Raw genomic sequence first — 23,898 nt, forward strand, 5'->3', positions numbered from 1 at the left:
AATAATGATGACTTGAAATACAAGTATGCAATCAGTTTCTTCAAAAATACATGTAAATTTAATTATCCCTGGAAGCTATCTTTTGAATTGGGCAAAAATATTCACAATGTGTCATAAATGCCATATTTCTGCTCACAGCAATGATTCAGTCATGCTGCTTGCCAGAGCTAAAACTCCTCACAAAGGCTAAGAGTACCCTCAAAGCAGTCCAGTTACTCATTATCTAGAATTCTGGATATAAAATTGTCCGCTTCCAATTATTTAGTGGGATAAAGTATGGAAACACTGCAAAGAAGTGACAGAGACTCAAAATGTTCTTCTACCTCAAACCACCTCCCTGTGTGACCTCCAAAATGGAGATCATTATAAAATCACCATTTTAGCCCACCCAATAGGGCAGCTGTCTGAATCATCAATGTGGAAGATAAAATCATGGCCTAGAAAAGCAAGCACACTGCAAAACAGGTCAGCACAGTAAACAGAATTCACACACACACACACACACACACACACACACACACACCACACTCTTGCTCATCAGATGACCTTCAGCAAAAAATATACTTTGGAGACTGAAAATAGTCCCTTGAAACAACAACAGAAAACATTCTGTAAAACCATACTCTATGAATGTTTTAACTAATCTGAAAGAGCACGTTTATTTTGCAATTACAAAGAGAGAAAGTTTATGAGAGGCAAAGACAGGACAACTTGTGACACTCTGCCACCTCCACCTATTTTCCAAAGCCTGTTGTAACTGTTTGCACCAATTCCATATTTTAAATGCCTGAAATAGCCCTTGGTCTCCTTCCAGGCTGTTAGCATGTTCCTTTTATTGCCAGATTATTTCTTTCCTAAATATCTCTCCCGAAGATTTAGGGATGAGACTAAGAGGGTGGCAGCATAACTGAGAAAAGATGCTGTCAATACCTCCGTCAACCAAATTTAGTGAGCTAGCAGAACCTTTGCGGGGCCTGTGGTCTGGACATGAGCCAGGAACGGAGGCCTCCGCATAAAGAGAACCTTAAAGCAGAGTCCAGTCTAGCTGGATTCTCAGGAAAACTTACAGCTCTCAATTTCCAAGGTGCAGTTTTGTTCATCCAGTGGGTACCTCCTTAGGTCCATCATGCAGGCAGCAGTGGTTGTGATTCTAGAAGACAAATAGCAGTGATGAGTGTTGATAGCAGGTCTAAGGCTGGAGCTGGAAATTTAAATCTAAGTATCGAAGAAGAGACTGCTGATTTAGCCTAAGTACTAATGAAAAAGACTGACACAACTTTGGATAACCATATTCCTTTATGAGTCTCACACTGATTCAGAAGATAGAGACTGGACTAAATCTGCATTTCCCAAAGTATGGTCCATTATCTACTTGTACCAAAATAATCTGAGAGGGTTTCTTCAAAAGGCACTTCCCATGCCTCCAGAATGTCTTGAGGGGAGGTGGAGTGGTGCCAGGACTCTATTTTACAAGCATCACTGCTGACTGAGAATATGGGCAAAGAATATTCCTGTTTTTCTCACATTTATTTTCTTCTCCCTTTCACAAGATAGGAAAATGTAATCTATCAATCTTAGTTTTGATCCATCATTTTTCACATTTCTATACATAGTACAGTATTTTGCCAGTACTTAAATATAACACACAGTCAGCCTTTTATTTATACCTAATTTGTTTGGTCCTGAGTAATCTGATGTTTCCATGATCCTCTAGACAGTATACTCTTATGGGATGGCACAGTTATTTATTTTGAACACTTAGTACCTTTATTATTTTATCAGGAACAAAATAAATACATTCCTTCAATTTGTCTGTATATTTCTGTCATTATTTTTTACTGATGTTTCTATTGAAGACCTTCTAGAAGTCAAAAAATTTATACAGCTCTAAAAGAGTTATGAAGGTATGTTTTCTGATCAATGAGGCAGCATAGGATCATGAAAGAACCCCAGTTTGAAAACACACCCAATGTAGGTATGAGTTCCATTTTTCAGTAAAAACTCCAACAAAATACTTTGCACATAGTAGAACCTTTAAAAATTTACATCTGCAGAGGGAAACAAAGTTTTAGAAGTTAATGTTGATCAACTTTAGCTTACTGTAGTGTGAGGGGTACTATACTATGTGTTGGGAACAGAGAAGTAAGACGTAGTTCCAGCTTGGGAGAAACTATCTAAAGCTGGACATTTTTATTTAAAAAGTCTTGGACAAAATCTAAAACCGTAACCCAGGTGGACTAAGCCCATGGAATTCCTGAGTCAGGTGTGAGAGTCTCACTCCTCAGCTGCAGAATGGAGACACATGATTAACTTGATGTAAATCATTCTTGGCTCTTTAGTTTGATTTCTGTTTCATTCAGATTTTTGCTCTGTTAGAAAAGTCTCCTAGAGTTTATGTTTATCCCAGTTCCTTCATTTCTTTCACCTAGTCCTATTGGCTATGCTGCATCGATTCCTTACCATCACCACTGCCTCCCCGCTGAGTCTACATCCCCATTGCCTCACATCCAAGTCACTGCAGGATTTTGGTCTCCCAGCCTCTCTATTCACTGCTCCACCATGCATTATCCACACAACTGTCAGATCTTTTAGAAACATAAATTAGATCTTATCACTCCTCTGCTTAACATTTTCAATAGCTCCTCCAAGATGAGCAAGAGTCCTGGCTATGGCCTGCTCTATCTGGAATACGCTGGTCCTTTCCTTCCTCCCCAGTATCACCTCACTCCACGTCCTCAATCAATATCTTTCGGCCTTCTTACCTGTTCTCTCTGCCTAGAACATTTGTCTCCCTGATCTTTACAGAGCGCTTGCTTCTGATCCTTTAGCTGTAAATAACTTTTTCTGAGAGGCTTTCCAAGAAGCCCACCCAAAGGGGTTGCCTTAACTAATACTCCACTCTTGTCTGTTTATTTCCTTCAAGAAATCACTACAATCTGAAATTATTTTGCTTATTTATGGTTTATTTGTTTTTAGAGACAGGTTCTTGCTCTGTCGTCCAGGCTGGAGTGCAATGGCACAATCTCAGCTTACTGCAGCCTCAACCTCCTGGTCTCAAGCAATCCTCCCCCACCAGCCTCCCAAAGTGCTAAGATTACAGGCATGAGCCATTGCACCCAGCCTTATTTATGTTTTATAAGAATTTGTCTTTCAATAAAGTTTAAGCTGTTTAAAGGCACAGACTTTGTTCTATTTGCTGTTAAGGAACTTTATAAGTATCCGTTGAATGAATAAATACATGAATTTATAAAGAGGCCAGGAGTTGGTTTTGCTAATTGTAAGTATTTCTATTAATATTTGGAGGATTCTTTTATTACACTATTTCTCTTTTTTTTAACTTAAAATTAGAATGTGTCTCAGGTTGCAGAGGTATATATATGCATATATATATAGTTTTGTTTTGAGATGGAGTCTTGCTCCCATCACGCAGACTGGAGTGCAGTGGCACAATCTTGGCTCACTGCTATCTCCACCTCCTGTGTTCAAGAGATTCTCCTTCCTCTGCCTCCCAAGTGGCTTGGATTACAGGTGTGTGCCACCACACCAGCTAATTTTTGTATTTGTAGTAGAGATGGGGTTTTGACATGTTGGCTAGGCTGGTCTTGAACTCCTGACCTCAGGTGATCCACCCTTCTCAGCCTCCCAAAATGCTAGGATTACAGGCATGAGCCACCGCTCCTGGCCTCTTTTTATATTTTTAACAATAGATATATTTTAATTCATTTAATTAAGATTACATAAGTGGTAAGAGTTTATCTTATCAAATTGATTGTTTATGTTTTTAACTTAGAGTTAAAAACATAAGGAGGCAGGTTTGCCTCAGGTTTGCTCTATAACCTAAGATACATTCTAATTTTAGGTTAAACGGGATTTACCAAATTCCTATATTCTATAAATTCTATTAAAATTTACATTTGCATTTTATTGTTCACTCAAACAATTACAATTTATTTTGGCTCCGTGACACTTGGCTAAATTTCTCACTGGTCCACTGATGTGTTTTGTTTTTTAGTTTGGTTTTACATGTACACTTATTCTGAATTGCCAATAACATACAGAGATCTTTACTATACAGAACTGACATTTTCAACAGAAGTAAAATTAGGTACAAATGGGCATCTTACGCACCAATGCTATTTACGTAAAATGGCAGAAAGAATCCTGTCTTGAGAAGCTAGAGAAAATTAACCTCATCTTATTGAATGACTACAAAAATATGAAAGTTACAGGGGCATATATACAATTAAAAAGAGAGAGAGAACCAAGTATAAAAGGCTCGATTGTGTTAATGAGTGAAGTTTGCAATTGCTACTATAGGTTGTGGCTCATACTTTCTGCTGATACATGTTCATGGCAACTAGCATCCATGAACTGGTGCTGCAAACACCAAGAAAAATATATTGGCTAATGCTACTGCAGGAGCAATGAGTTCTACTCATGTTGTAAAAATAAATTAGAAAAAAGTGTTTTCCTCACAAACATATTTCCATTTAGTCCAGCATTTTACTGTTGTTTTAATGGTATAATACACTTCATAAAGCTAAAAGACATTTATAATGTCTTCTTGTCAATATTTACAAAGCATTTGTAAGTGTCTACTCTTACAAATGCTTTGTAAATATTTTGTAATTTTGTTTTACTCTTGGATTAGAACAGAAACTTTGGAGCTAAAATAATCCATTTGGAGTCCTGATCATATAGTCGAACATGAGTAACAGACAAGTCATTTGTATTCTCTGACACTTAGTTGCCTCATCCTGAAATTTTCAGTGAAAACTTGCTAGTTTGCTGTGATATAACAAAAGTAGGGAGATTTTTAACTCGTAAAATGTTCTGCAACTTTTGTTATAGTTATTACCACTTGCTAATCTGTAGATACAGTGATAACTCATTTTACCAGAAGTTATTTGGCAGTATGAGTACATGTTTATATACATAAAGACATGTAGAATACCCACACATTTACATTACAAGTAAGGCAGAGATATCAAGATGAATGTAAATAGCATCCCAACACATAAATATGCAAAATAGATAATTACTCCCTACATATATATGGAATTCTATGAAACAAAATATAGATGTACAACAAACTTGCATCTTTCCAGGTGGGTTATGAGATCAGAAGCCACATCTGTTCTGTCATACTTATATCTCAAGTCTTTTGATAAGTACCTGGTACATGCCACCAACCCTCCACTAATTTTAATAATAATAATAAAACAAATATAACAATAAATAAAACAAAGGGAGGGATCAATAAATATAACCATTCTCAAACTGAGGATTTTGATGCAATTCTCTATATTTAGTAGTGCCTTAATTAGCTTATGTAAAAACTCTCAAATATATTGGGAAGCTAAAATATAGAGGAAACTACCCTGCAATTAATCTATTCCAAAAAGCTCAGGAATAAGCATCTAAATCTGTTCTCTGGGACCTTTTTGATTTATAACAGAGCTGTTTCTACAGGAAGAAGTCAATACAATAAATACAGTTAATGAGCTTTTCATGAACATGTCTTTCTGAATCATGACAAACATCCTTAATGGACCTTAAATAACTCAACACCACTACTAGGAGTCTTTGAAGTGAGGCTAGTACACCACTATGCAGGTATCCTGATTAATTTTTAAGACCATTGTGAGACAGCTCTGTCTTTGATCAAAGGACAGAGTCAATGATGCCTCGAGAATGTGTCTTATTTACCCGTAATAAATCTTCTATAGTTAAAAGTGGAAATGTGTCTTCTATGGGGTAAATTCTATTGCATGATGAAGACCACCCTTGGGAAATGCTAATATTCTGACTGGACTAAGAGATGTTTGGATAAACTCTTTACTATTTAGCCATTGGGTAATATTATCCAGAAATGACTTGTGTCATAAAATATTAACATAGAGCGAGAAAACAAATATACAGCACAGCCCAAACAGTCACTCAAGCCATCTATGAAATCAAGAAATGCAACTATGCCAGCATTTTGTACCAGACCTATAGTAAAGGCTTTATAGTGTCATTACCAGAGACTTAATGATGGTATCTTAGTATTCCAAGGTTTTTGTTTGTTTGTTTGAGACAGAGTTTTGCTCTTTCGCCCAGGCTGGAGTGAAGTGGCATGATCTCAGCTCACTGCAACCTCCGCCTGCTGTGTTCAAGTAATTCTCCTGCCTCGGACTCCAGAGTAGCTGGGATTACAAGTGCCTGCTACCACGCCCAGATAATTTTTGTATTTTTAGTAGAGACGGGGTTTCACTGTGTTGGCCAGGCTGGTCTTGAAGTCCTGACCTCAGGTGATGCACTCGCTTCGGCCTCCCAAAATGCTAGGATTATAGGAGTGAGCCACTGCGCCAGGCCCCACGTTTGTTTTGTTTTGTTCTGAGACAGGGTCTCACTCTGTCACCCAGGCTGGAATGCAGTGGCATGATCTCAGCTCACTGCAACCTCCACTCCTCAGGCTCAAGTAATCCTCCCACCTCAGCCTTCTTAGCAGCTGGAACTACAGGCGTGCACCACAATACTTGGTGAACTTTTAAAATTTTTTGTAGAGACAAAGTCTCACTATATTGTCCAGGCAACCCTTGAATTCCTGTGCTCAAGCAATCCTCTCATCTCGGCCTCCCAAAGTGTTGGGATTACAGGGATAAGCCACCTGCCTAGCCAGCAACCCAAGTTTGGATATGATATCTGGATCCAAGTCTGAATATGACCAAAGATAGCCATTAAGTAATAACAAATACCTTTGCCAGTCAAAATGAAAACCTCAGAATCATAATCAACCTGACATACCTTGGACCTTTCAGTAGACTCCTTAAGAGGGGCTTCAGGACTAGAATGTATAGTCAGACATGTGTCTAAACATGTGAGAATCTTGTTAGGATTTTAACCAGAAATTATAAGAAAGTGACTTTGGACTTCTACCTTGTTTGGTTTCATTATATAAGCAACTAACAAATTATTCCACAAAAAAAAATTTTTTTTCAACATCTTTGTGTGTCTAAAAAGTTAGGTGTCTTAACCCTATTTTCAAAACATATTGTTGTAATACACAGCATGGTTTTACTTTGTTCAAAATGTGCATTTACATAAAAGGACAATTTATTCTAATTACAAAGAATAAAGAAATTCTCCAGCATTAGTGGGCATCAATTACTAGAGAAAAATTAACATGTTAAAAAGGCCAATTATAAAAAATACATTGACGTATATTTTTGCAAACTAAAAAAAAAAAAACTAAAATAAACACTTCAGCTATTGGGGGAAAAGATCTAACTGCTGAATTTAAGCATTAGAGTATGAACTAAATTTCTGAAAAGTTCTAAGGAGCTCACCTGAGTTTTTTCCTCCAATGTTGCTTTAAAAATTTTTTACTTTCAAATTATCCAAGAAGACTTGATGTTATTCGGTGTCTCACAACCATTTTAGTTAGGAAATGGAATTAATATCTTACTTATAGTATCTCCCTTGTAATATGCTCTTACTTTTGTAGAACAGGTAAAACATTGTAAGAGTTAGGTGACTTTCAAGTTGGTACTCTCACTAATAACTAACATATCTTGTATTAATTGATCACTTACTGTGTACCAGATACCATCTAGTGTCACTGACATATATTATCTCATTAATGTGAGTTAAGTCCTATTGTTATTTCCATTTTATACATGAGAAAATTGAGGCACAGAAAAGTACAGTGATTTTCCCCAAGGGTCACACACAGCGAGGGGTAAAGCTGGAATATAAATTTTAGATGTTTGACTCCAGAGATGGCATTCTTAACTAGAATGTCATAACTAACTACCTAGTTGAGCTTGGTAAAGTCATTTAGCTTCTCCGGAGGATTGATCAATTTCTTATATACCGAATGAACTTAGAAATTCTATAATCCCATGAAAATACATTACATGTTCTGTGACCTTGTATATTTTGTAATTTTGTTTTACCCACACATTCAAATGCTGTATTTCACAGCTGTTCATTCTGTTTTAGTCAATTATGTAGATTAGCCCACCCCAGACAAGCAAATACAGGCCTCTCCCCAAGGAGTCCCACTTAATATTTTTCCCTGATTGAAGGTCTCCCTCAGCATTCCTCGCCGTTCTATCCTCTTGATTTACCTCCACAGAGGCCTTCTGCTTAGATTAAAATCTCCAAGACTCATGCATAATTGTTTTTTAAAAGCTCTTTAAAAGTCCTCATATAGAGTCACATGCAGTACTATGCTCAACTCTGTAATCACCAAAAAAAGTAAGATTGCTAGCAATCATGTTCCCATTTGATAAATCATGCATTTCAGATTAGAGCTATTTGTACTCTTCTGCAGCTGTTTGGCCTTCTGTGACTCTTTGATTTTCTGGAATCTTATCCTCTGCAAAGAAACTGTGACCATTAAAGGGATACACAGGTTTCTACCACAAATGCAAGCACTATTATGAAGACATTCCCTTAAATAGCATGCCTGTGGAGTCAAAACAGCACTATGCAACAAAATCTCATTTTTGGGAGTATATAAATACTACTCAATCAAAAATATTAATAGAATAGATATATCAGCCTCAGTCATTATTTTTCTTCTGTTGTTAGTTCTTTGATGACCAACCTTTCTTGTATTACATTCCTGGCAGTCTCATCTATAGTCCTTTGTTTATCTCAGAGGTGAGAATATACTATCTTCTAAGTTATGTCTTAAAGGAAGTCTGCATCCCCTAATCATTCTCTTTTTTAAATTGTAACCACTGAAATCTGGACTCCTATCTCCCACCATATACAATAATTAACTCAAGGTGGATTAAATACTTCAATGTAAGTCCCAAAGCTATAAAATCCCAGAAGCAAACTTAGGAAAAACTCTTCTTGATCCTTTGTCTAGGCAAATAATTTATAACTAAGACCTCAAAAGCAAATGCAACAAAAACAAAAATAGACAAATAGGACTTAATTAAGCCGAAGGGCTTCTGCACGGCAAAAGAAACAATCAACAGGCAACCTACAGAATGGGAGAAAACGTTTGCAAACTGGGCTTTTGACAAAGACTATTATCCAGAATCTACAAGGAACTCAAACAATGGAACAAGAAAAAAAGTAACATCATTAAAAAGTGAGGAAAAGACATTAACAGACATTTCTGGACAAGTGCTATGGCTCACACCTATAATCCCAGCACTTTGAGATACCGAGGAGGGTGGATCGCTTGAGCCCAGGAATTTGAGACCAGCGGGGGCAACACGGCAAAATCCCATCTCTACAAAAAATACAAAAATTAGCTGGGCATGGTGGCATATGCCTGTGGTCCCAGCTATTTGGAAGCCTGAGATAAGAGGATCACCTGAGCCTTGGAGGTCCAGGCAGCAGTGAGCCTTGGTTGAGACACTGCACTCTAGCCTGGTTGATAGAGCGAGACCCTGTGTCAAAAACAAACAAACTAACTAACTAACTAACTAAAAAGCTATTTCTCAAAAGAAGTCATACAAGTGGTCCACAAACATGAAAAAAATGTTCAACATCGCTAATCATCAGAGAAATGCATGTTAAAACGATTATAAGATACCATCTCACCCCAGTCAGAATGGCTATTATGGAAAAGTAAAAAAATAGCAGATGTTGGCAAGGATATGGGGAAAGGGAACACTTATACACTGTTGGTGGGAATGTAAATTAGTATAACCTTTCTGAAAAACAGTATGGAGATTTCTCAAAGAACTAAAAATAGAGCTACTATCCAACCAAGCAATCTAACTACTGGGTGTCTAACCAAAGGAAAATTAATCATTACACCAGAAAGATACCTGCTCTTGTACATTTATCTCAGCACTATCCACAAGAGCAAAATCATGGAATCAAACTAAGTGTCCATCAACAAATGACTAGATAAGGAAAATGTGGTATGTGTATATATATATATATATATATATATATATATATACACATACCACATTGATCCTTGTCTAGGCAAATAGACAAGAGCCTTGTCTATTTATATATATATATACACACTACAGAATTCTATGCATCAATGAAAAAGAATGAAATCATGTGTTTGCATCAACACGGATGGGGCTGGAGACCATTATCCTAAGTGAAGTAACTCAGAAACAGAAAGGTAAATACTGCATGTTCCTCACTTGTAAGTGGGAGCTAAACAATGTGTACACAGGTACCTACAAAAGCAAATAACAGACAGACACTAAGGACTGCAAACGGCAGGGAGGTAGGAAGGCAGTGAGAGTTAACAAATTACCTACAAGGTTCAGTGTTCACTATTTTGGTAATGGGTACCCTAGAATCCCAAGCCTCACCATTATGCAATATATCCACATAACAAACCTGACCATATACCCTCTGAATCTATAAAAATAAAAGTAAATAAACATTTAAAAATATCATGATAAGAAATATAGTTGAAATAGAGTCCCTTACAGACTAGAAAGCCACTCTCTGATTATTTCAAAAGTGATTAATTTTTTCTCAATTTAAAACAAATGTCTCAATATGCCAGACACTTTTTATTGCATTCTTAAAAAACCTCTCTAATATTTTATTTTGATTTGTGACACATCGCAGTCATACCATTTCAGAACCAGTTTATCAGTTTTATACCAGTCTTTTAATTTTTTTAACAAATGCAAAAAAAAAAAATGTGGCTTCAAGATACTGACATACAGCTAGCCAGTGACAGACCAAGTTACAGCCTCAGCTGGGTGTCCTTTCACTTATTCCAAATATTATAATTCATCCTTCCAAATATTATTTTAAAATGTGAACTACACATGTGCCTTCTCTTCCCTTTCAGTTCCACAATCTACCTTTAACCACCAAGTTCTGTGTCCCTAAAGAGGAGGCAGTTCGGACTTCCAAAATTGGCTCCCTGGGCTTCAGGGTGGATGTGGCCAATGGAGAGAAGAGCAGGAGTCTGGGGTGGGAGGAGAGGGAGACCACAGAAATTGTCTCCTTCTGCAAAACCTGTGGCCATGTTCCCCTGTCTCCCTTTTGCAAAACCTGTGGCCAGTTTCCCTTGTCTGTTCCTTGCTATTCCCCTTCAGAACTGGAAGGCTGTGGATCTGGTGGCAACCTGGGGATCCTATCTCTGGGAGGGAGGGAGTGCTGCTCTTCTCTTTGTAAATAGTCTTTTCATTGCACTCTCCTCAAATTTTCCCATTTTCAGTGTGCCATCTGCTGCCTGTCAGGTCTCTGACTGATAGAATACATTATAGAAATGTATTTAAAATCTGAAGTTCTTCTAACTAGGCTGTCCATCAAAAAATTAAAACCCTTCCATTCCTGGGTCCTTTGTGTTGGGATTTTGGCGTTACGGGTATGAAGGTTCCTTCCACCTTAAGTGAATTTCCCCTTTCCTATCATTCTGATGTCAGCTCATCATAATCCACCTAAAAAGCCTTCTCTCACTACCCAGCTGAGCAGCCCTTCTTCCCTTACCATTGGTCACTGCCTCAACCCCAGTTTTATTTTTTCGTGATATTTATCACCATTGGTAACTATCCTGTGTGTGTATTTGCTAAATTGCTATTTTCTGGGCCCCTTAGTGGATTCAGGCTCTGTCTAGTGTTGGGTTCTCCAGAAGCAGACCATGAAGGACATTTATTAAGGACCATCATCACCTGTGAAAGAAAGGAAGCTGTGGGGTCGAACAGAGAAAGACAGCAAACTGTGCTGCATGATGCAAGCCCCACCGAGCCTCGGCATCCCAGCAGGGGAAATCTGGCAGGAGTGTTGCCATCAGAGCGACCCCAGAGAACTGAAATGGGCTTTATATCCTCTCTTTCTCACCACTTACATATTTACACTTTCCTGGGACATGCAGCATCAATAGACGGAGGAAAAAATATGTGCAATTAATTTTTCTCTCTCTCTCTCATGGTAAGGCCTTGCTAAAAGTTCAGTGGGAAACATGTGGCTGATCCAGTCTCTAACATGCCCCACACATATCTTCCCCACAGTACATGGTTGCAATTGCACAGAAACTACGTGTGAGGGTTTGTTAAAGGGTCCTTCAGGATCGGCTGCTGGAGAACCCAACAGTAGACCCTCAGTCCACTAAAGGGCCCAGAAAATAGAAAGCAAATACATACACAGGATAGTTTCAGACAGTGACAAATATCATGAAGAAGAAAATAAAACAGGATGAGTCAGCGACCAATGCTTTAGTTGGATGGTGGAGAAGCCCTCTTAGGTGGGCTATGATGAGCTAAAATTCTCTTTTACATAAAATAAAATATTTTCTTTTACATAAAATAGGCAGTAACTATGTGCAAAAATGCTTAACACCGTTAGAAACCACAGATATGTATTAGAAATACAAATTAAGCCATGACAATTATCGCTTATCTAATCAGCAAAAATTAAACAAATTATAATATCTGGTACTACAAATTCTTCAGGGAAATGGATCCTCTTGCACATACTGGCAGGTGGACTGTAAATTGGCACAAACTTTCTGGAGGGTAATTAGACAATATTAATCGAAATCCACTGAATGTGTAACCATTTGTTCCTAAAAATACTACCTTAATAAATTAATGTGAATTTATACAAAACTGTATGTAAGGATGTTAAGAACAACTTTATTCATAATTGGGCAAAAAAACTCAGAAACATTCTATGTAAGTACTATATAGGTATATATGTATAGATAGCTAATATATAAGAATAAATGAATTTTGATCCATTCTGTATACATATTATATAGATATATATGTATATATAGCAAATATATAAAGATGTTTAAATGAATTTTAATCCAGTCACATGATTCAATAAAGAACACTTTGAGAAGAGTGAGGACATAGGAAAGTTCTATTAATAAGTGAAGATTAAAAGAGCATATAGGAAATCAAGTTGTATAGCATAATTTCACATTTGTTTAAAAAGGTATATTAAATGCACAGTTAAATGACTAAAAATATACTAAAACAAGCAGTGGAAATACAGCTGATTTTTATTTTCTTATATTTTCTATAGTTTAACTGTTTCTATGGTGAACATGCATTTTTCCCTCTAAAAAATGTTATTAAGAGAATTTACCCTAAGTTTGCACTAAGGCTATTCCTTGTAGCTAACTTACTCTATTTGCAATAGCCTGCATTCTCTATATGAAATATGGGATATGCATGGGATACTAACATTCCATGGGTTGTAAATGATCAGTATAACTACATCAAATGTAGGCACTTTAGTAAACTGCATGTGCCATTTAAATGTTGGTAGAAATATCATCATTTAATTACACGTTTTCAAAGTAGAAAGATGATAAAATGATGTCTATACAAATATCTTTCTAATGATTGAGTTCCTTCCATAAGATCTCTATAATTATTGTTCTAATGAATCTCTTCAGTGATTTGGAACTCATTCTCTTTGAAAGGAACCTATTCCATCTTTGAAAAGCTATGATTACCAGGAAGTTTTTCTATATTTAACACTTTCAATTCTTTAATTGTAAATTATTTATTCATGTACTTGCAAGTTTTTTTTGTCTGAGGGGTGTTTCTCTTTTTCTTAGTGATTCATTTGAGTTTTTGATATTTTGTCGTGATAAAAGCTATTAATCATTTACATTTTTATTTCTTATAAACTGTTTTGTGCTGGGAAAATCCTTCTTCATCCTGAGAGGAGATAAAGGTTTCAAGATAGGCATACCTCCTTTTATTGTGCTTTGCTTTATTGCACCTTGCAGACACCGTGTTCTTTACAAATCGAAGTTTTGTGATAACCATGTGTCAAGCAAGTCTGTTTGTTCCCATTTTTTCCAAATCACTTGCTCACTTCCTGTCTCTGTATCAAATTTTGGTAATTCTCACAATATTTCCAACTTTTCAATTTTTATCATATCTGTCACAGTTATCTGTGATCAGTGATTTTTGGCGTTACTATTGTAATTGTTTTGGGGAGCCATGAAGCATGTCCATATAAGACAATGAACTTAACAGAATGCTTGTTTTACGACCAGTCGTACCCATCTCTCTCTCTCTCCTCAGGCCTTCCTATTTTCTGAGACATAATGATATTGAAATTAGGCCAATTAATAATTCTACAATGGCCTCTAGGTGTTCTAGTGAAAGGTTTCCATGTCTCTCACTTTAAAGCAAAGCTAGAAGTGATTAAACTTAGTAAGAAAGGCACGCAATAGCCAAAACAGACTGAAAGCTAGGCCTCCTGTTGCAAATAGCCAAGTTACGAATATAAAACCAAAGTTCCTGAAGGAAATTTAAAGTGCTATGCCAATGAACACATGAACGATAAGAAAGCAAAACAACATTATTGCTGATATGAAGAAAGTTTTAGTGCTCTGGATGGAAGATCAAATCATCCACAACATTCCCTTAAGCCAAAGCCTAATCCAGAGGAAAGCTCTAAATCTCTTTAATTTCATGAAGGCTATGAGAGGTGAGGAAGCTGCAGAAGACAAGTTGAAAGCCAGCAGAGGTTGGTTCATAAAGTTTAAGGAAAGAAGGCATCTCCATAACATAAAAGTGCAAGGTGAAGTTCAAGTGCTGATGGAGAAAAGCTGTAGAAAATTTTCCAGAAGATCCAGCTAAGATAATTGATGAAGGTGGCTACTCCACACAACAGAGTTTAAATATAGACAAAACAGCCTTCCATTGGAAGAAGATGCTATCTAGGACTTCCATAGCTAGAGAGGAAAAGTCAATTCCTTTATTCAAAGTTTCAATGGGCAGGCTGACTTTCTTGTTAAGGGCTAATGCAGCTGGTGACTTTAAGTTGAAGGTAGGGCTCACTGACCATTCCCAAAATCATAAGGCCATTAAGAGTTATGCTAAATCTGCTTTGCCTGTGCTCTATGCCTGTTCATTTGGAATGACAAAGTCTGGATAATAGTACATCTGTTTACAGCATGATTTATTGACTATTTTAAGCCTACTGTTGAGCCCTGCCACTCAGAAAACATAGGTTCCTTTCAAAATGTTACTGTTCATTGACAATGCACCTGTCTACTCAAGAGCCCTTATGGAGATGTATAAGGAAATTAACGTTTTTATACCTGCTACCATGACATCCATTCTGCTGCCCATGGATCAAGGGATAATTTTGGCTTTCAAGTCTCATTACTTAAGAAATACATTTCATAAGGTTATTGGTGTCATGTATAGTGATTCCTTTGATTGATCTGGGCAAAGTAAAATGAAAACCTGGAAAGGATTCACTATTCCAGATGTCATTAAGAACATTAGTGATTCATGGGAGGAGGTCAAAAAACCAACATTCGTAAGAGTTTAGGGTAAGTTGACTCTACCCTCATTGATGGCTTTAAGGAGTTTATGACTACAGCAGAGGAAGTCACTACAGATGTAGTAGAAATAGTAAGAGAGCTAGAATTAGAAGTGGAGCTTGAAGATGTGACTGAATTGATGTAATCTGATGATGAAACTTTAATGATTGAGAATTTTTTTCTTTTGGTCAGGCAAAGAAAGTGATTTCTTGAGACAAAACCTATTCCAGGTGAGAATGCTATGAATATTGTTGAAATGACAATGAAGAACTTACAATATTACATAAATTTATTTGATAAAGCAGCAGCATGGTTTGAGAGAATTGACTCCAATTTTGAAAGAAGTTATGTGGGTTAAATGCTATCAAACAGCAAAGCATGCCACAGAGAAATCTTTTGTGAAATGAAGACTCAATCAATGTGACAAGCTCCATTGTTCTCTTATTTTAATAAATTGCCCCAGACACCCCAAGTCAGCAATCACCATCCTGATCAGTCAGCAGCCATAAACATCAAGGCAAGGTTCCACATCTTCAAAAAGATATGACTCACTGAAGTCTCAGATGATCATTAGTACATATTTTAGCAGTAAAATATTTTAAAACTAAGGAATGTACATTATTTTTATTAAACATAACATTACTACACACAATACACTACAGTATAGTGTAAATGTAACTTTTTTTTGCATTGGGAAACAAAAATGGTGATTCACTTTATTGAGATATTTGCTTTATTGCAGAGGTCTAGGAAAGAAACCTGCAATATCTCTGCCGTATGCCTCATATTTCTGTCTGTCTTATGGTCTCAATATTTATAGTTAATTATTAAATCTATCAGAAATTTATACTGACATAGAGTGTGCATGAGAATATAGCTTACATTTTTCATAGAAACAGTGGGGTACCATCTTTCTCCTAGCAAATTGTCTTTTTTTCCCCAAATGTAATAAGTGGTGAGGATGTGAATAAACTGACATTCTCATAATTGCTTGTAGAATATTAATTGGCTCAACCTTTATAAAGGGTAACTTGGATATCAAAGATCTCTCACATGTTGACCCAGTAGTATTACTTACAGTATTTTATCCATGGGAAGCAAGTGGAGAAAATAAAGAAGCAGACACAAGGATCTGCATCACTACATGACTCATAACAGCAAGGAGTGGGAGCACAGTACTTGGTAAAGGAATGTAGTCTTGTCTCCTGCACACAGGAACTAAGGGCAAGAATAGGATTATGGAAATCAAGCAGTGCTGGACTTAGGTCTTGATTTTATCTCTTGCTATGTAGAGAAACTGCTAATATGCAAAAGGTCCTTTTGAACTCTGGACAAAAATTTATTCAGAACTGAATGGAAGCAGGACCCTGAGACTCTCCCCAAAAAGCAATAAGCATATTTTTCTTCTAACTTGTGGAAATCATTTCATTTCTTCAGAAGCTTTTAATTACTTAGAGGAATTCTAAAGGGTCAATGGGAGTGGGTGGTACATGCAAGTCAGGGCAACCAAAACTGAAGTTGAGAGAACCTTTTACAATTGGAGACAGATTAAGACAAAACTCATCTAGAAGACAAATCAGAAAAAAATGTACTTGACTGAAAATTCCCTCTCAAAACATACATCTGTAATGCAGAGTTGTTTAAAAACACAAGATGAAATGAAGAAAAACATCCCCTTGTACCCAAATGATGGCACATTTAGTAAGAAATTCAGTTGACTAAATAAAGAATTAAAGCAGAATGAAATGAATCATAATAAAAAGAAACTGGGGCTCATTTTAAAGAAGGGTTTCAAAGAAACAAAGACTCAGAAGAAAAGGGTATAAATACTTATGCTGGAAATTACACATAATTTACAATGAAAACCACTAACATTATAGCACATTGGCAAAAAGGCAAGGATGAAAACAATCACACTTTATCCCCAGATGAAGAAAAAAAATTGATAACAGAAACTATTAGAAAATAAGATGTATATTACACCATTGTCATATGAAGAATTTCATTTCGTACAAGCTGGAAGATGGGAGCAGGGTTGAAAGAATGAGAGAATGGTCAACCAGGATAAAGAACAGCTGTGTTGTGACTATTTCCCAATAATTCCCCATCCTGGTTTCTGACTCTTTCCTGTCTCTGTCTTCTGTTTCTCTTTCTCTTAAAAAATAAAGAGCAAAAAATATGGCAAAAGGGCTTCATAATTCAGTAAAATAGTACTGGATATTAAAATATGAAAATTAATTGTCTAACTAATGGCTGAATGAACTCTGTTTTTCTAACTGGAGAAGAAGGAGAAGGCTAATAGATGTAATAACAGTCTCCGTTTATATGAAGGGCTTTAGGCAGTGATGATCAGCTGTTCACATTTTCTGCAATGGACCAAACAGGAAGCTTTGACCATAAATTATAACATAAAGGACTTGGAGGATTGAGGAAAAAGAGAAAGATTACTTGGCCGATACTGAGGGCTGTAAAATAATGAAATGGCTCTCAGAAAGGATGGTAGATTTTCCTTTCTGGAAATGATGGGTAAAGAATTGGTTTACCTGTCAAGGTGATGGAGGCAGGGCCTATCCATGACTCAAAATGGTCTCAGTGGGGGTCTGTATTTTCAGGTTCACCAAAGCAGCCTGTATCTTTAATTCCTAGGAACTGAAGCAAATGCCTAAATCCTTCATAGCCTCAGCCTACCTTTGTTAATTTGGCTTGTAATGAATTTTAGCTTAAAAAAACACAAAACTTTAGAGACTGCTAAATGTAATTACATAACTAAAGAGTGCTAGTACATTAAAGTATCTCAAAGCATGCTTAATGACAACAACGGCTAGGTAAAGATATATTTCTGTCAGGTAATTATTAACAAAATGGTTTAGGAGCGTTCTCAGAGCACTGGGATGCAACATTATAAGTTGGTTACAATTTTCATGCTCAGCGTTCACAGTAGTTAAGGCATTTGTGGTGGTTTGTAATACTACAACATTGCTAATGAGTAATTATTTCTAGAGCAATTACTTTTAAGTGATTAAGTTGCATTGTACTGCTGTGACACAACTGATTTTACATTTACTTTCTCAATAGCCTCCTTGCCTTTCCCACTCCACCCCCTCTCCTCCTGCCCCATTCCAAAGCATATTAGACTCTGTTTTCCTGAGAGGAGAAAAAGATAGTCTAATAATTACCAAATGAATGCCATGTCTTGAAAGAAATACAATGCAATAGACTAGTGGCTGCTAAATTCTTGTTTTGTTTTGTTTTTTGTAGTTGCAACTTTGAGGTTTACATTATTTGACGGGATACATATAGACAGTAAAATGGTTAGTTCAGGGAAGCAAATTAGCAGCTGAAATCCACTTCACAAAAATTACTAACACAATTTTATTATCTATAGTCTTCATGTTGAATATTAGCTTTCCAGATTTGTTTATCCTACATATATGCTACTTTGTGTTTTTTTAGCTATATCTCCTCATTTCATCCCCTACACCCTGGGTAACCATTGTTTTATTTTCCACCACAAGGGAGTTAAGGCAAATATAAGGATCTGGAATTGAACACTGTATAAATTTAAAACCTATAATTTGCAAGTTTATTATAATTTGGTCAATACATTTCAAAAAGTTATTAGACTGCTGAGTTGTAATATACCTGAATGACAATAAATGAATTAATCAATACCAATTTACTCACAGATAGGCTTCATTCAGCATTGTGCTTGCTAAACCCTGTAGGAGGCATTTTATAAAATTACTAAGATGTAGTCTTTGACCTTAAGGACCTTAAACTCAAAGCTCAGATACAAAATAAACTGACCTAGGAAGCTGTTGCCTTTGCCACCTTGGATACATTATTTAACCTATTTCAGCCTCAATAATAACAATAGCATAAAATCAATTAGGGCATCTACCTCTGACCAAGGATGTAAAGACTAAAACAATGCACAGAAATTGTTTAGCATGAAAGAAGCATTTCCACAAACTTTATCTATAAATGTAAAATGATTATATTTATTTTTATGTTAATTATTATTAGGCATCACATGGTAAGTACCAATAATGTATAAGACCTGAAATAAGGAGGATGATTGGAAGCCAAGGCAGTCATTGCAGAGAAAATGAGCTACAAGTTAGGCGATGAAAGATGTACAAGATTTTGCTAGATACAGTGTTTAGCTGGGAGGGACAGCCAGTCATCATGGAGCAGTGTGAGCTTATGATCAGAACCAGGACATACTGGTAAGATGAAAAGAGCAACTTGACTGGTAAGCGAATCTGTTGAGATTTAAACCTGGTGAAGGATGGATGAAGGTAAATCATAGTTGACCTTAAATTCCAGGCTTACTAGTTTATATTTTATCGATTGAAAACTGCAGAGCATGATTATGACATAATACACACAAAATGCTAAAATTATAAGGGATTTAAGTCTAATCAAGGAGCCACAAACTCAGATGCCTAGAGGGGTGGGCTTACGGCCTCTGTAGTATGAGGAGTAGGTTCAACATAAGACAAAAGGGAATGGTAGGGACTGTGGTGAACTACTGAAAACACATTACATCTAGGTAAGGTATCAATTTCCCAGCTTTAGCTTATTGTTACTTAGTGGGAAAGAAGGCCCAGTGTTCCTGCTCTTTAGATTTATAAAAAGATAATTAGGAAGTATTTTTAAAATAAAATGTCCTAAATAAATATTTAAAATAAAATAAAATTTTAAAATAAAATGTCCTAACTTTAAAAGTACTGCATGGGTCAAATAAAATATTTCTATGAATTGATCTATCCTGAGGGCTAATATTAAGCAACCCTTAATATGATCTGTAATTTGTAAATATGGTATAAAAGCCTCCAAGAAACTAAGTCAGTCACCCTAATTGAAACAGAGTTAGTTAGAGGTTAGAATGGTAACTCTACCCAATACCACTGTAGGTGAAGGATTTATTCCAGTCAGTATGGAACTGTATGAGTACATGGTCACAGCCACGGTATCTATGAGGTTTCAGGGCAACTTTCCTTTTACTAATACAGTACATTTCTTTGAATTTTAGATTTTTTTTCAACACAGTCTTAATGTAGCAGATGAACACAGGACAGAAAAAATGCTGTGAGTGTTAGCCCTCTTTTCTTTGGCTTCAGTTCAGTACAGATGAAAGAACATGTCTTGGGTAGCTACCCAGTCACTTGGGCTTGGGCACAAACACCAGAGTTTACCATTTGCCAGTCATGTAACCGAAAAAGGTCAGTTTGCTTGTCTTTAAAATGAAAATAATGATGCCTAGCATATAGAGTCGCTGTGACGATAACATGGAATTGGATAGCTTAATAACATGCTATCACTACCCTTTGAGTGACAGGGTCATGAAACTTGGTTTCAAAACATTGATTTAAGACAGGTAAGAAAGAAAAAATACTGAGTTAAGGATCAGGAAAAGATGTTCTGATGTGGGTACTTATGTTCAAAGTCCCTAGGAAGTGTAATTTAAAGCTCAAACATGATAAAAGCCAATTAAATTATTATTAAATTATTCTCCCATTCACCTAATATAGGTAGGTAAATTAATTTCATACTATGGTAAAGCAGAAGTAAGAATAGGTCATACATGGTATTGTTGAGATAAATTACTTTTACAATTCATTACAAGATGGAAGACTTGTGAGTTTAAGTCAATTTTCACAGTAAAAGGAAATGAGCTGAGTTACTGTAAATTTTCAGGAAAATTGATGATTTGGGGAAGTAAGCAAGATTTGTTAATAGGGAAGTTCTCCTGGATTTACAATTGTGTCCCCAAAAACACAGATTTAGCATTTTGAAAAAGAGATGGGATAATATTTGGAACCATTCTTGGAAATAAATCTGGACCTGGCATTTCCAGCTCTGTGACACTAGTATATTATTAATTCCTCTAACTCTGTTTCCTTTTACATAAAACTTAGATTAAAATGCCTGTTTTATTTCAGTGCCTGTGAGAAATCAAACAAGATGATGTCTATAAAGTGCTTAGAACAATCATTTGCGAATTATTGTTCAATGTATGGTAATCACTCTTATTACGACAATCTATTTTAATACTCTGAGCGAGATCAGGAGATACATGGTTAAATATTTTTTAAAGAAAGACAAAAAGGTATGAAGTAAATAAAAAATACCATTTCAAAAAATAGCAATTGATGATTTAGAGACACATATGCATGTGTTATGATGTTTTATATTAAAAGTATACAACTTAAAATAGGTCTAGAATAGAAAATTCATGTTTATGCCTTCCTTTTACAGAATTGGTGAGAATGCTCTGCCAAACAGCAGCCTCCATAACAATAAGTAACACATTAAATATACCTTTTGTTTTGTCACAATTAGTATTCTACAAAATTGTAGAAAATAATAAAATTGTATTTTATAGAAACAATTAGTATTCTACAAAAAGCAGGTAAAGTGCGCAACAATATGGAGTAGTTTCTAGATTTCTCCTGCAGTCTTTACACTTATTTCTCTAAAACTGATTTTTGTTTAAAGAAGAGATGCAAACTACAAAGACAGATATACCACTTACATCCTTAGATTCATTTGAAAATAAACATCTAAGATTAGTAATTTCCTAAGACAGCTATTCATCAATTTTCTTAATTCTGGATAATATGGTTTTATATTCAAAGTATAATTGCTGTAATATTTAATTTAAGTAGATATTGAACTGGTAGAATTTAAAGACTAGTGTTCATTATAAAATGTTCAACAAAAGTTTTCAGAGTACTTTGAAGAACTGGGCAATGTGCAACAAGTTATATATTATGCAGAGAATAATACAATGTATAGGCCAAATTACTGGACCACAGGCTGCATTTAACCAACAACTTACTTTAACTAGTTAGCACATTGCTTTAAAAATGTGAGCCTAAATGCCCTTCAGAAAGATGTGGCTTCTCCAGTTTCTCTCAGTCTCCATCCTTTGCATCATTTCAGATTCTCCTCACTTTGTAAGTCCCAGTGGGTGTCTGAGTTTGCAACCCTGCTCACAAGCTACTTGGCCTGCCTCAAAGCAGGTATCAGCAGTCCAAGGGCAGAATCATAACAAGGTTTTGAATGTATTGGTTTAATTCTTGCTTTTTATCATATGAACATAAGAGTGGCTTGAAATTCAGCTAATGCAATTTATACTGTGAGCTCGCTCTATTTTTGAGGGAAACAAACTCATTTCCAAGTCAAATGGATAGATTTATGAGTTATCAGTGCAAAGGACAATCAAATTAAGTAAATAGCAATGTCTTTAAGAGATCTCAAAGAGATAGTGAGCAGGTACTCTAAAATTATGGGAGTCATGCACACACTCTCCAGAGTCCAATTTGGCAATATGTCAATAAATTATAAAAAGGTGCATGCTTTTTAACTCTTTATTGAAGTATAACAGTTTAACATTTTTTATTGAAACATATGTCTGGAAAAGGGTTCAATGTATAAGCATATAGCTAGATGAGTGTAGGGGCCAAAACTGAGTGACAGCACCCAGGTGAAGATGAGTTATTATTTCCAGCACTGCAGAGCCCTCTCCATGGGCTCTCCAGAAACTGCTGTTCCCAGAGTCACCACACTGCTGCTGCCATAACCTTAGCCTGGCTCTACCTGTTTTTGTACTTCATATGAAAGGAATATTAATGTATGCCCCATTTTGTGTCTCACTGTTTTTGTTTAATATAACCTTTGAGATTCATCTTGTGCTTTACGGGGATGAGGAGATCACATGGTTACACAGCAGGGTCATATTACATTATGTGCCAAGGGCTCTGACAATATGCTCACAGAAATGCATACCACCAATATGTATGCTCTTCAGTGTGTGACCAATTTGGAGGGATGATGCATAGTAGATACCAAAAAAATTCATAGATATAAGCTGTAACAGGTATTATGTGTTAAGAAGCACTCCAGAAAAAAATTCCAATGTTTCTTTATCTACAGATAAATACATTGAGAAAAGAGTTATAACATCCAAGGTGTTAAATAAAAGCATGTTTATTAATTTATATAGTCATTCTGGTAACTCTTTAACAGTAATTTCTTTGACCTCTGGCCATAAAAAAAGAGAATTATGATGAGGTGTGATGACTCATGCCTGTGATCCCAGCACGTTGGGGGACTGAGGCGGGCAGATTGCTTGAGCCCAGGAGTTTGAGACCAGCTTGGGCAACATGGCGAAACCCTGTCTCTACCAAAAATAAAAAAAAAATTAGCCAGGCAAGGTGGCGCATGCCTGTAGTCCCAGCCATCCAAGAGGCTTACATGAGAGGATCCCATGAGCTGAGGAGGTTGAGGCTGCAGAGAGCTGTGATCCTCTCACTGCACTCCACCCTGGGTAATGGAGTGATACCCTGTCTCCAAAAAATAAAAATAAAATAAATAAAGAAAAGGTAATATAAAACAGAATATGCTTATTATTTTTATGAGTTACTCTCTTCAATATTCATTCAACTTCATTAAAATTGTCCATAAAAATACATTATTAATTTATTTACAGGTTCTTTCCTATTGGAAGAACCCTGCAGGATGTTTATCTAATATTCAGATATTGAAAAAATAATTAATAAAGCAATTAATTATCTTCCTATATGCTTATATGAAAGTATAATTCATCTATTTGTCAATCCTTTACAGAAGAGGGTTAAACTTCATGG

At 36.1% G+C, this 23,898-nt stretch overlaps 1 protein-coding gene across 4 annotated transcripts in view; it reads right to left on the bottom strand.

Annotated features, from left to right (window-relative positions):
- GABRB2 (gamma-aminobutyric acid type A receptor subunit beta2) overlaps nucleotides 1-23,898 on the bottom strand; it is a 264,711-nt gene that overhangs the window by 121,935 nt on the left and 118,878 nt on the right. For all 4 annotated transcript variants that reach the window (XM_064376505.1, XM_012461079.2, XM_012461078.2 and 1 more), the window contains one exon: nucleotides 1,068-1,150. In XM_064376505.1, the coding sequence (XP_064232575.1) occupies nucleotides 1,068-1,150 (83 nt within the window). The remainder of the gene's footprint in view (nucleotides 1-1,067; nucleotides 1,151-23,898) is intronic.

This window comes from Aotus nancymaae, unplaced genomic scaffold, assembly GCF_030222135.1.
Source record: "Aotus nancymaae isolate 86718 unplaced genomic scaffold, 86718_ANA_hifiasm-v0.15.2.pri h1tg000015l_0, whole genome shotgun sequence".
NCBI lineage: Eukaryota > Metazoa > Chordata > Mammalia > Primates > Aotidae > Aotus > Aotus nancymaae.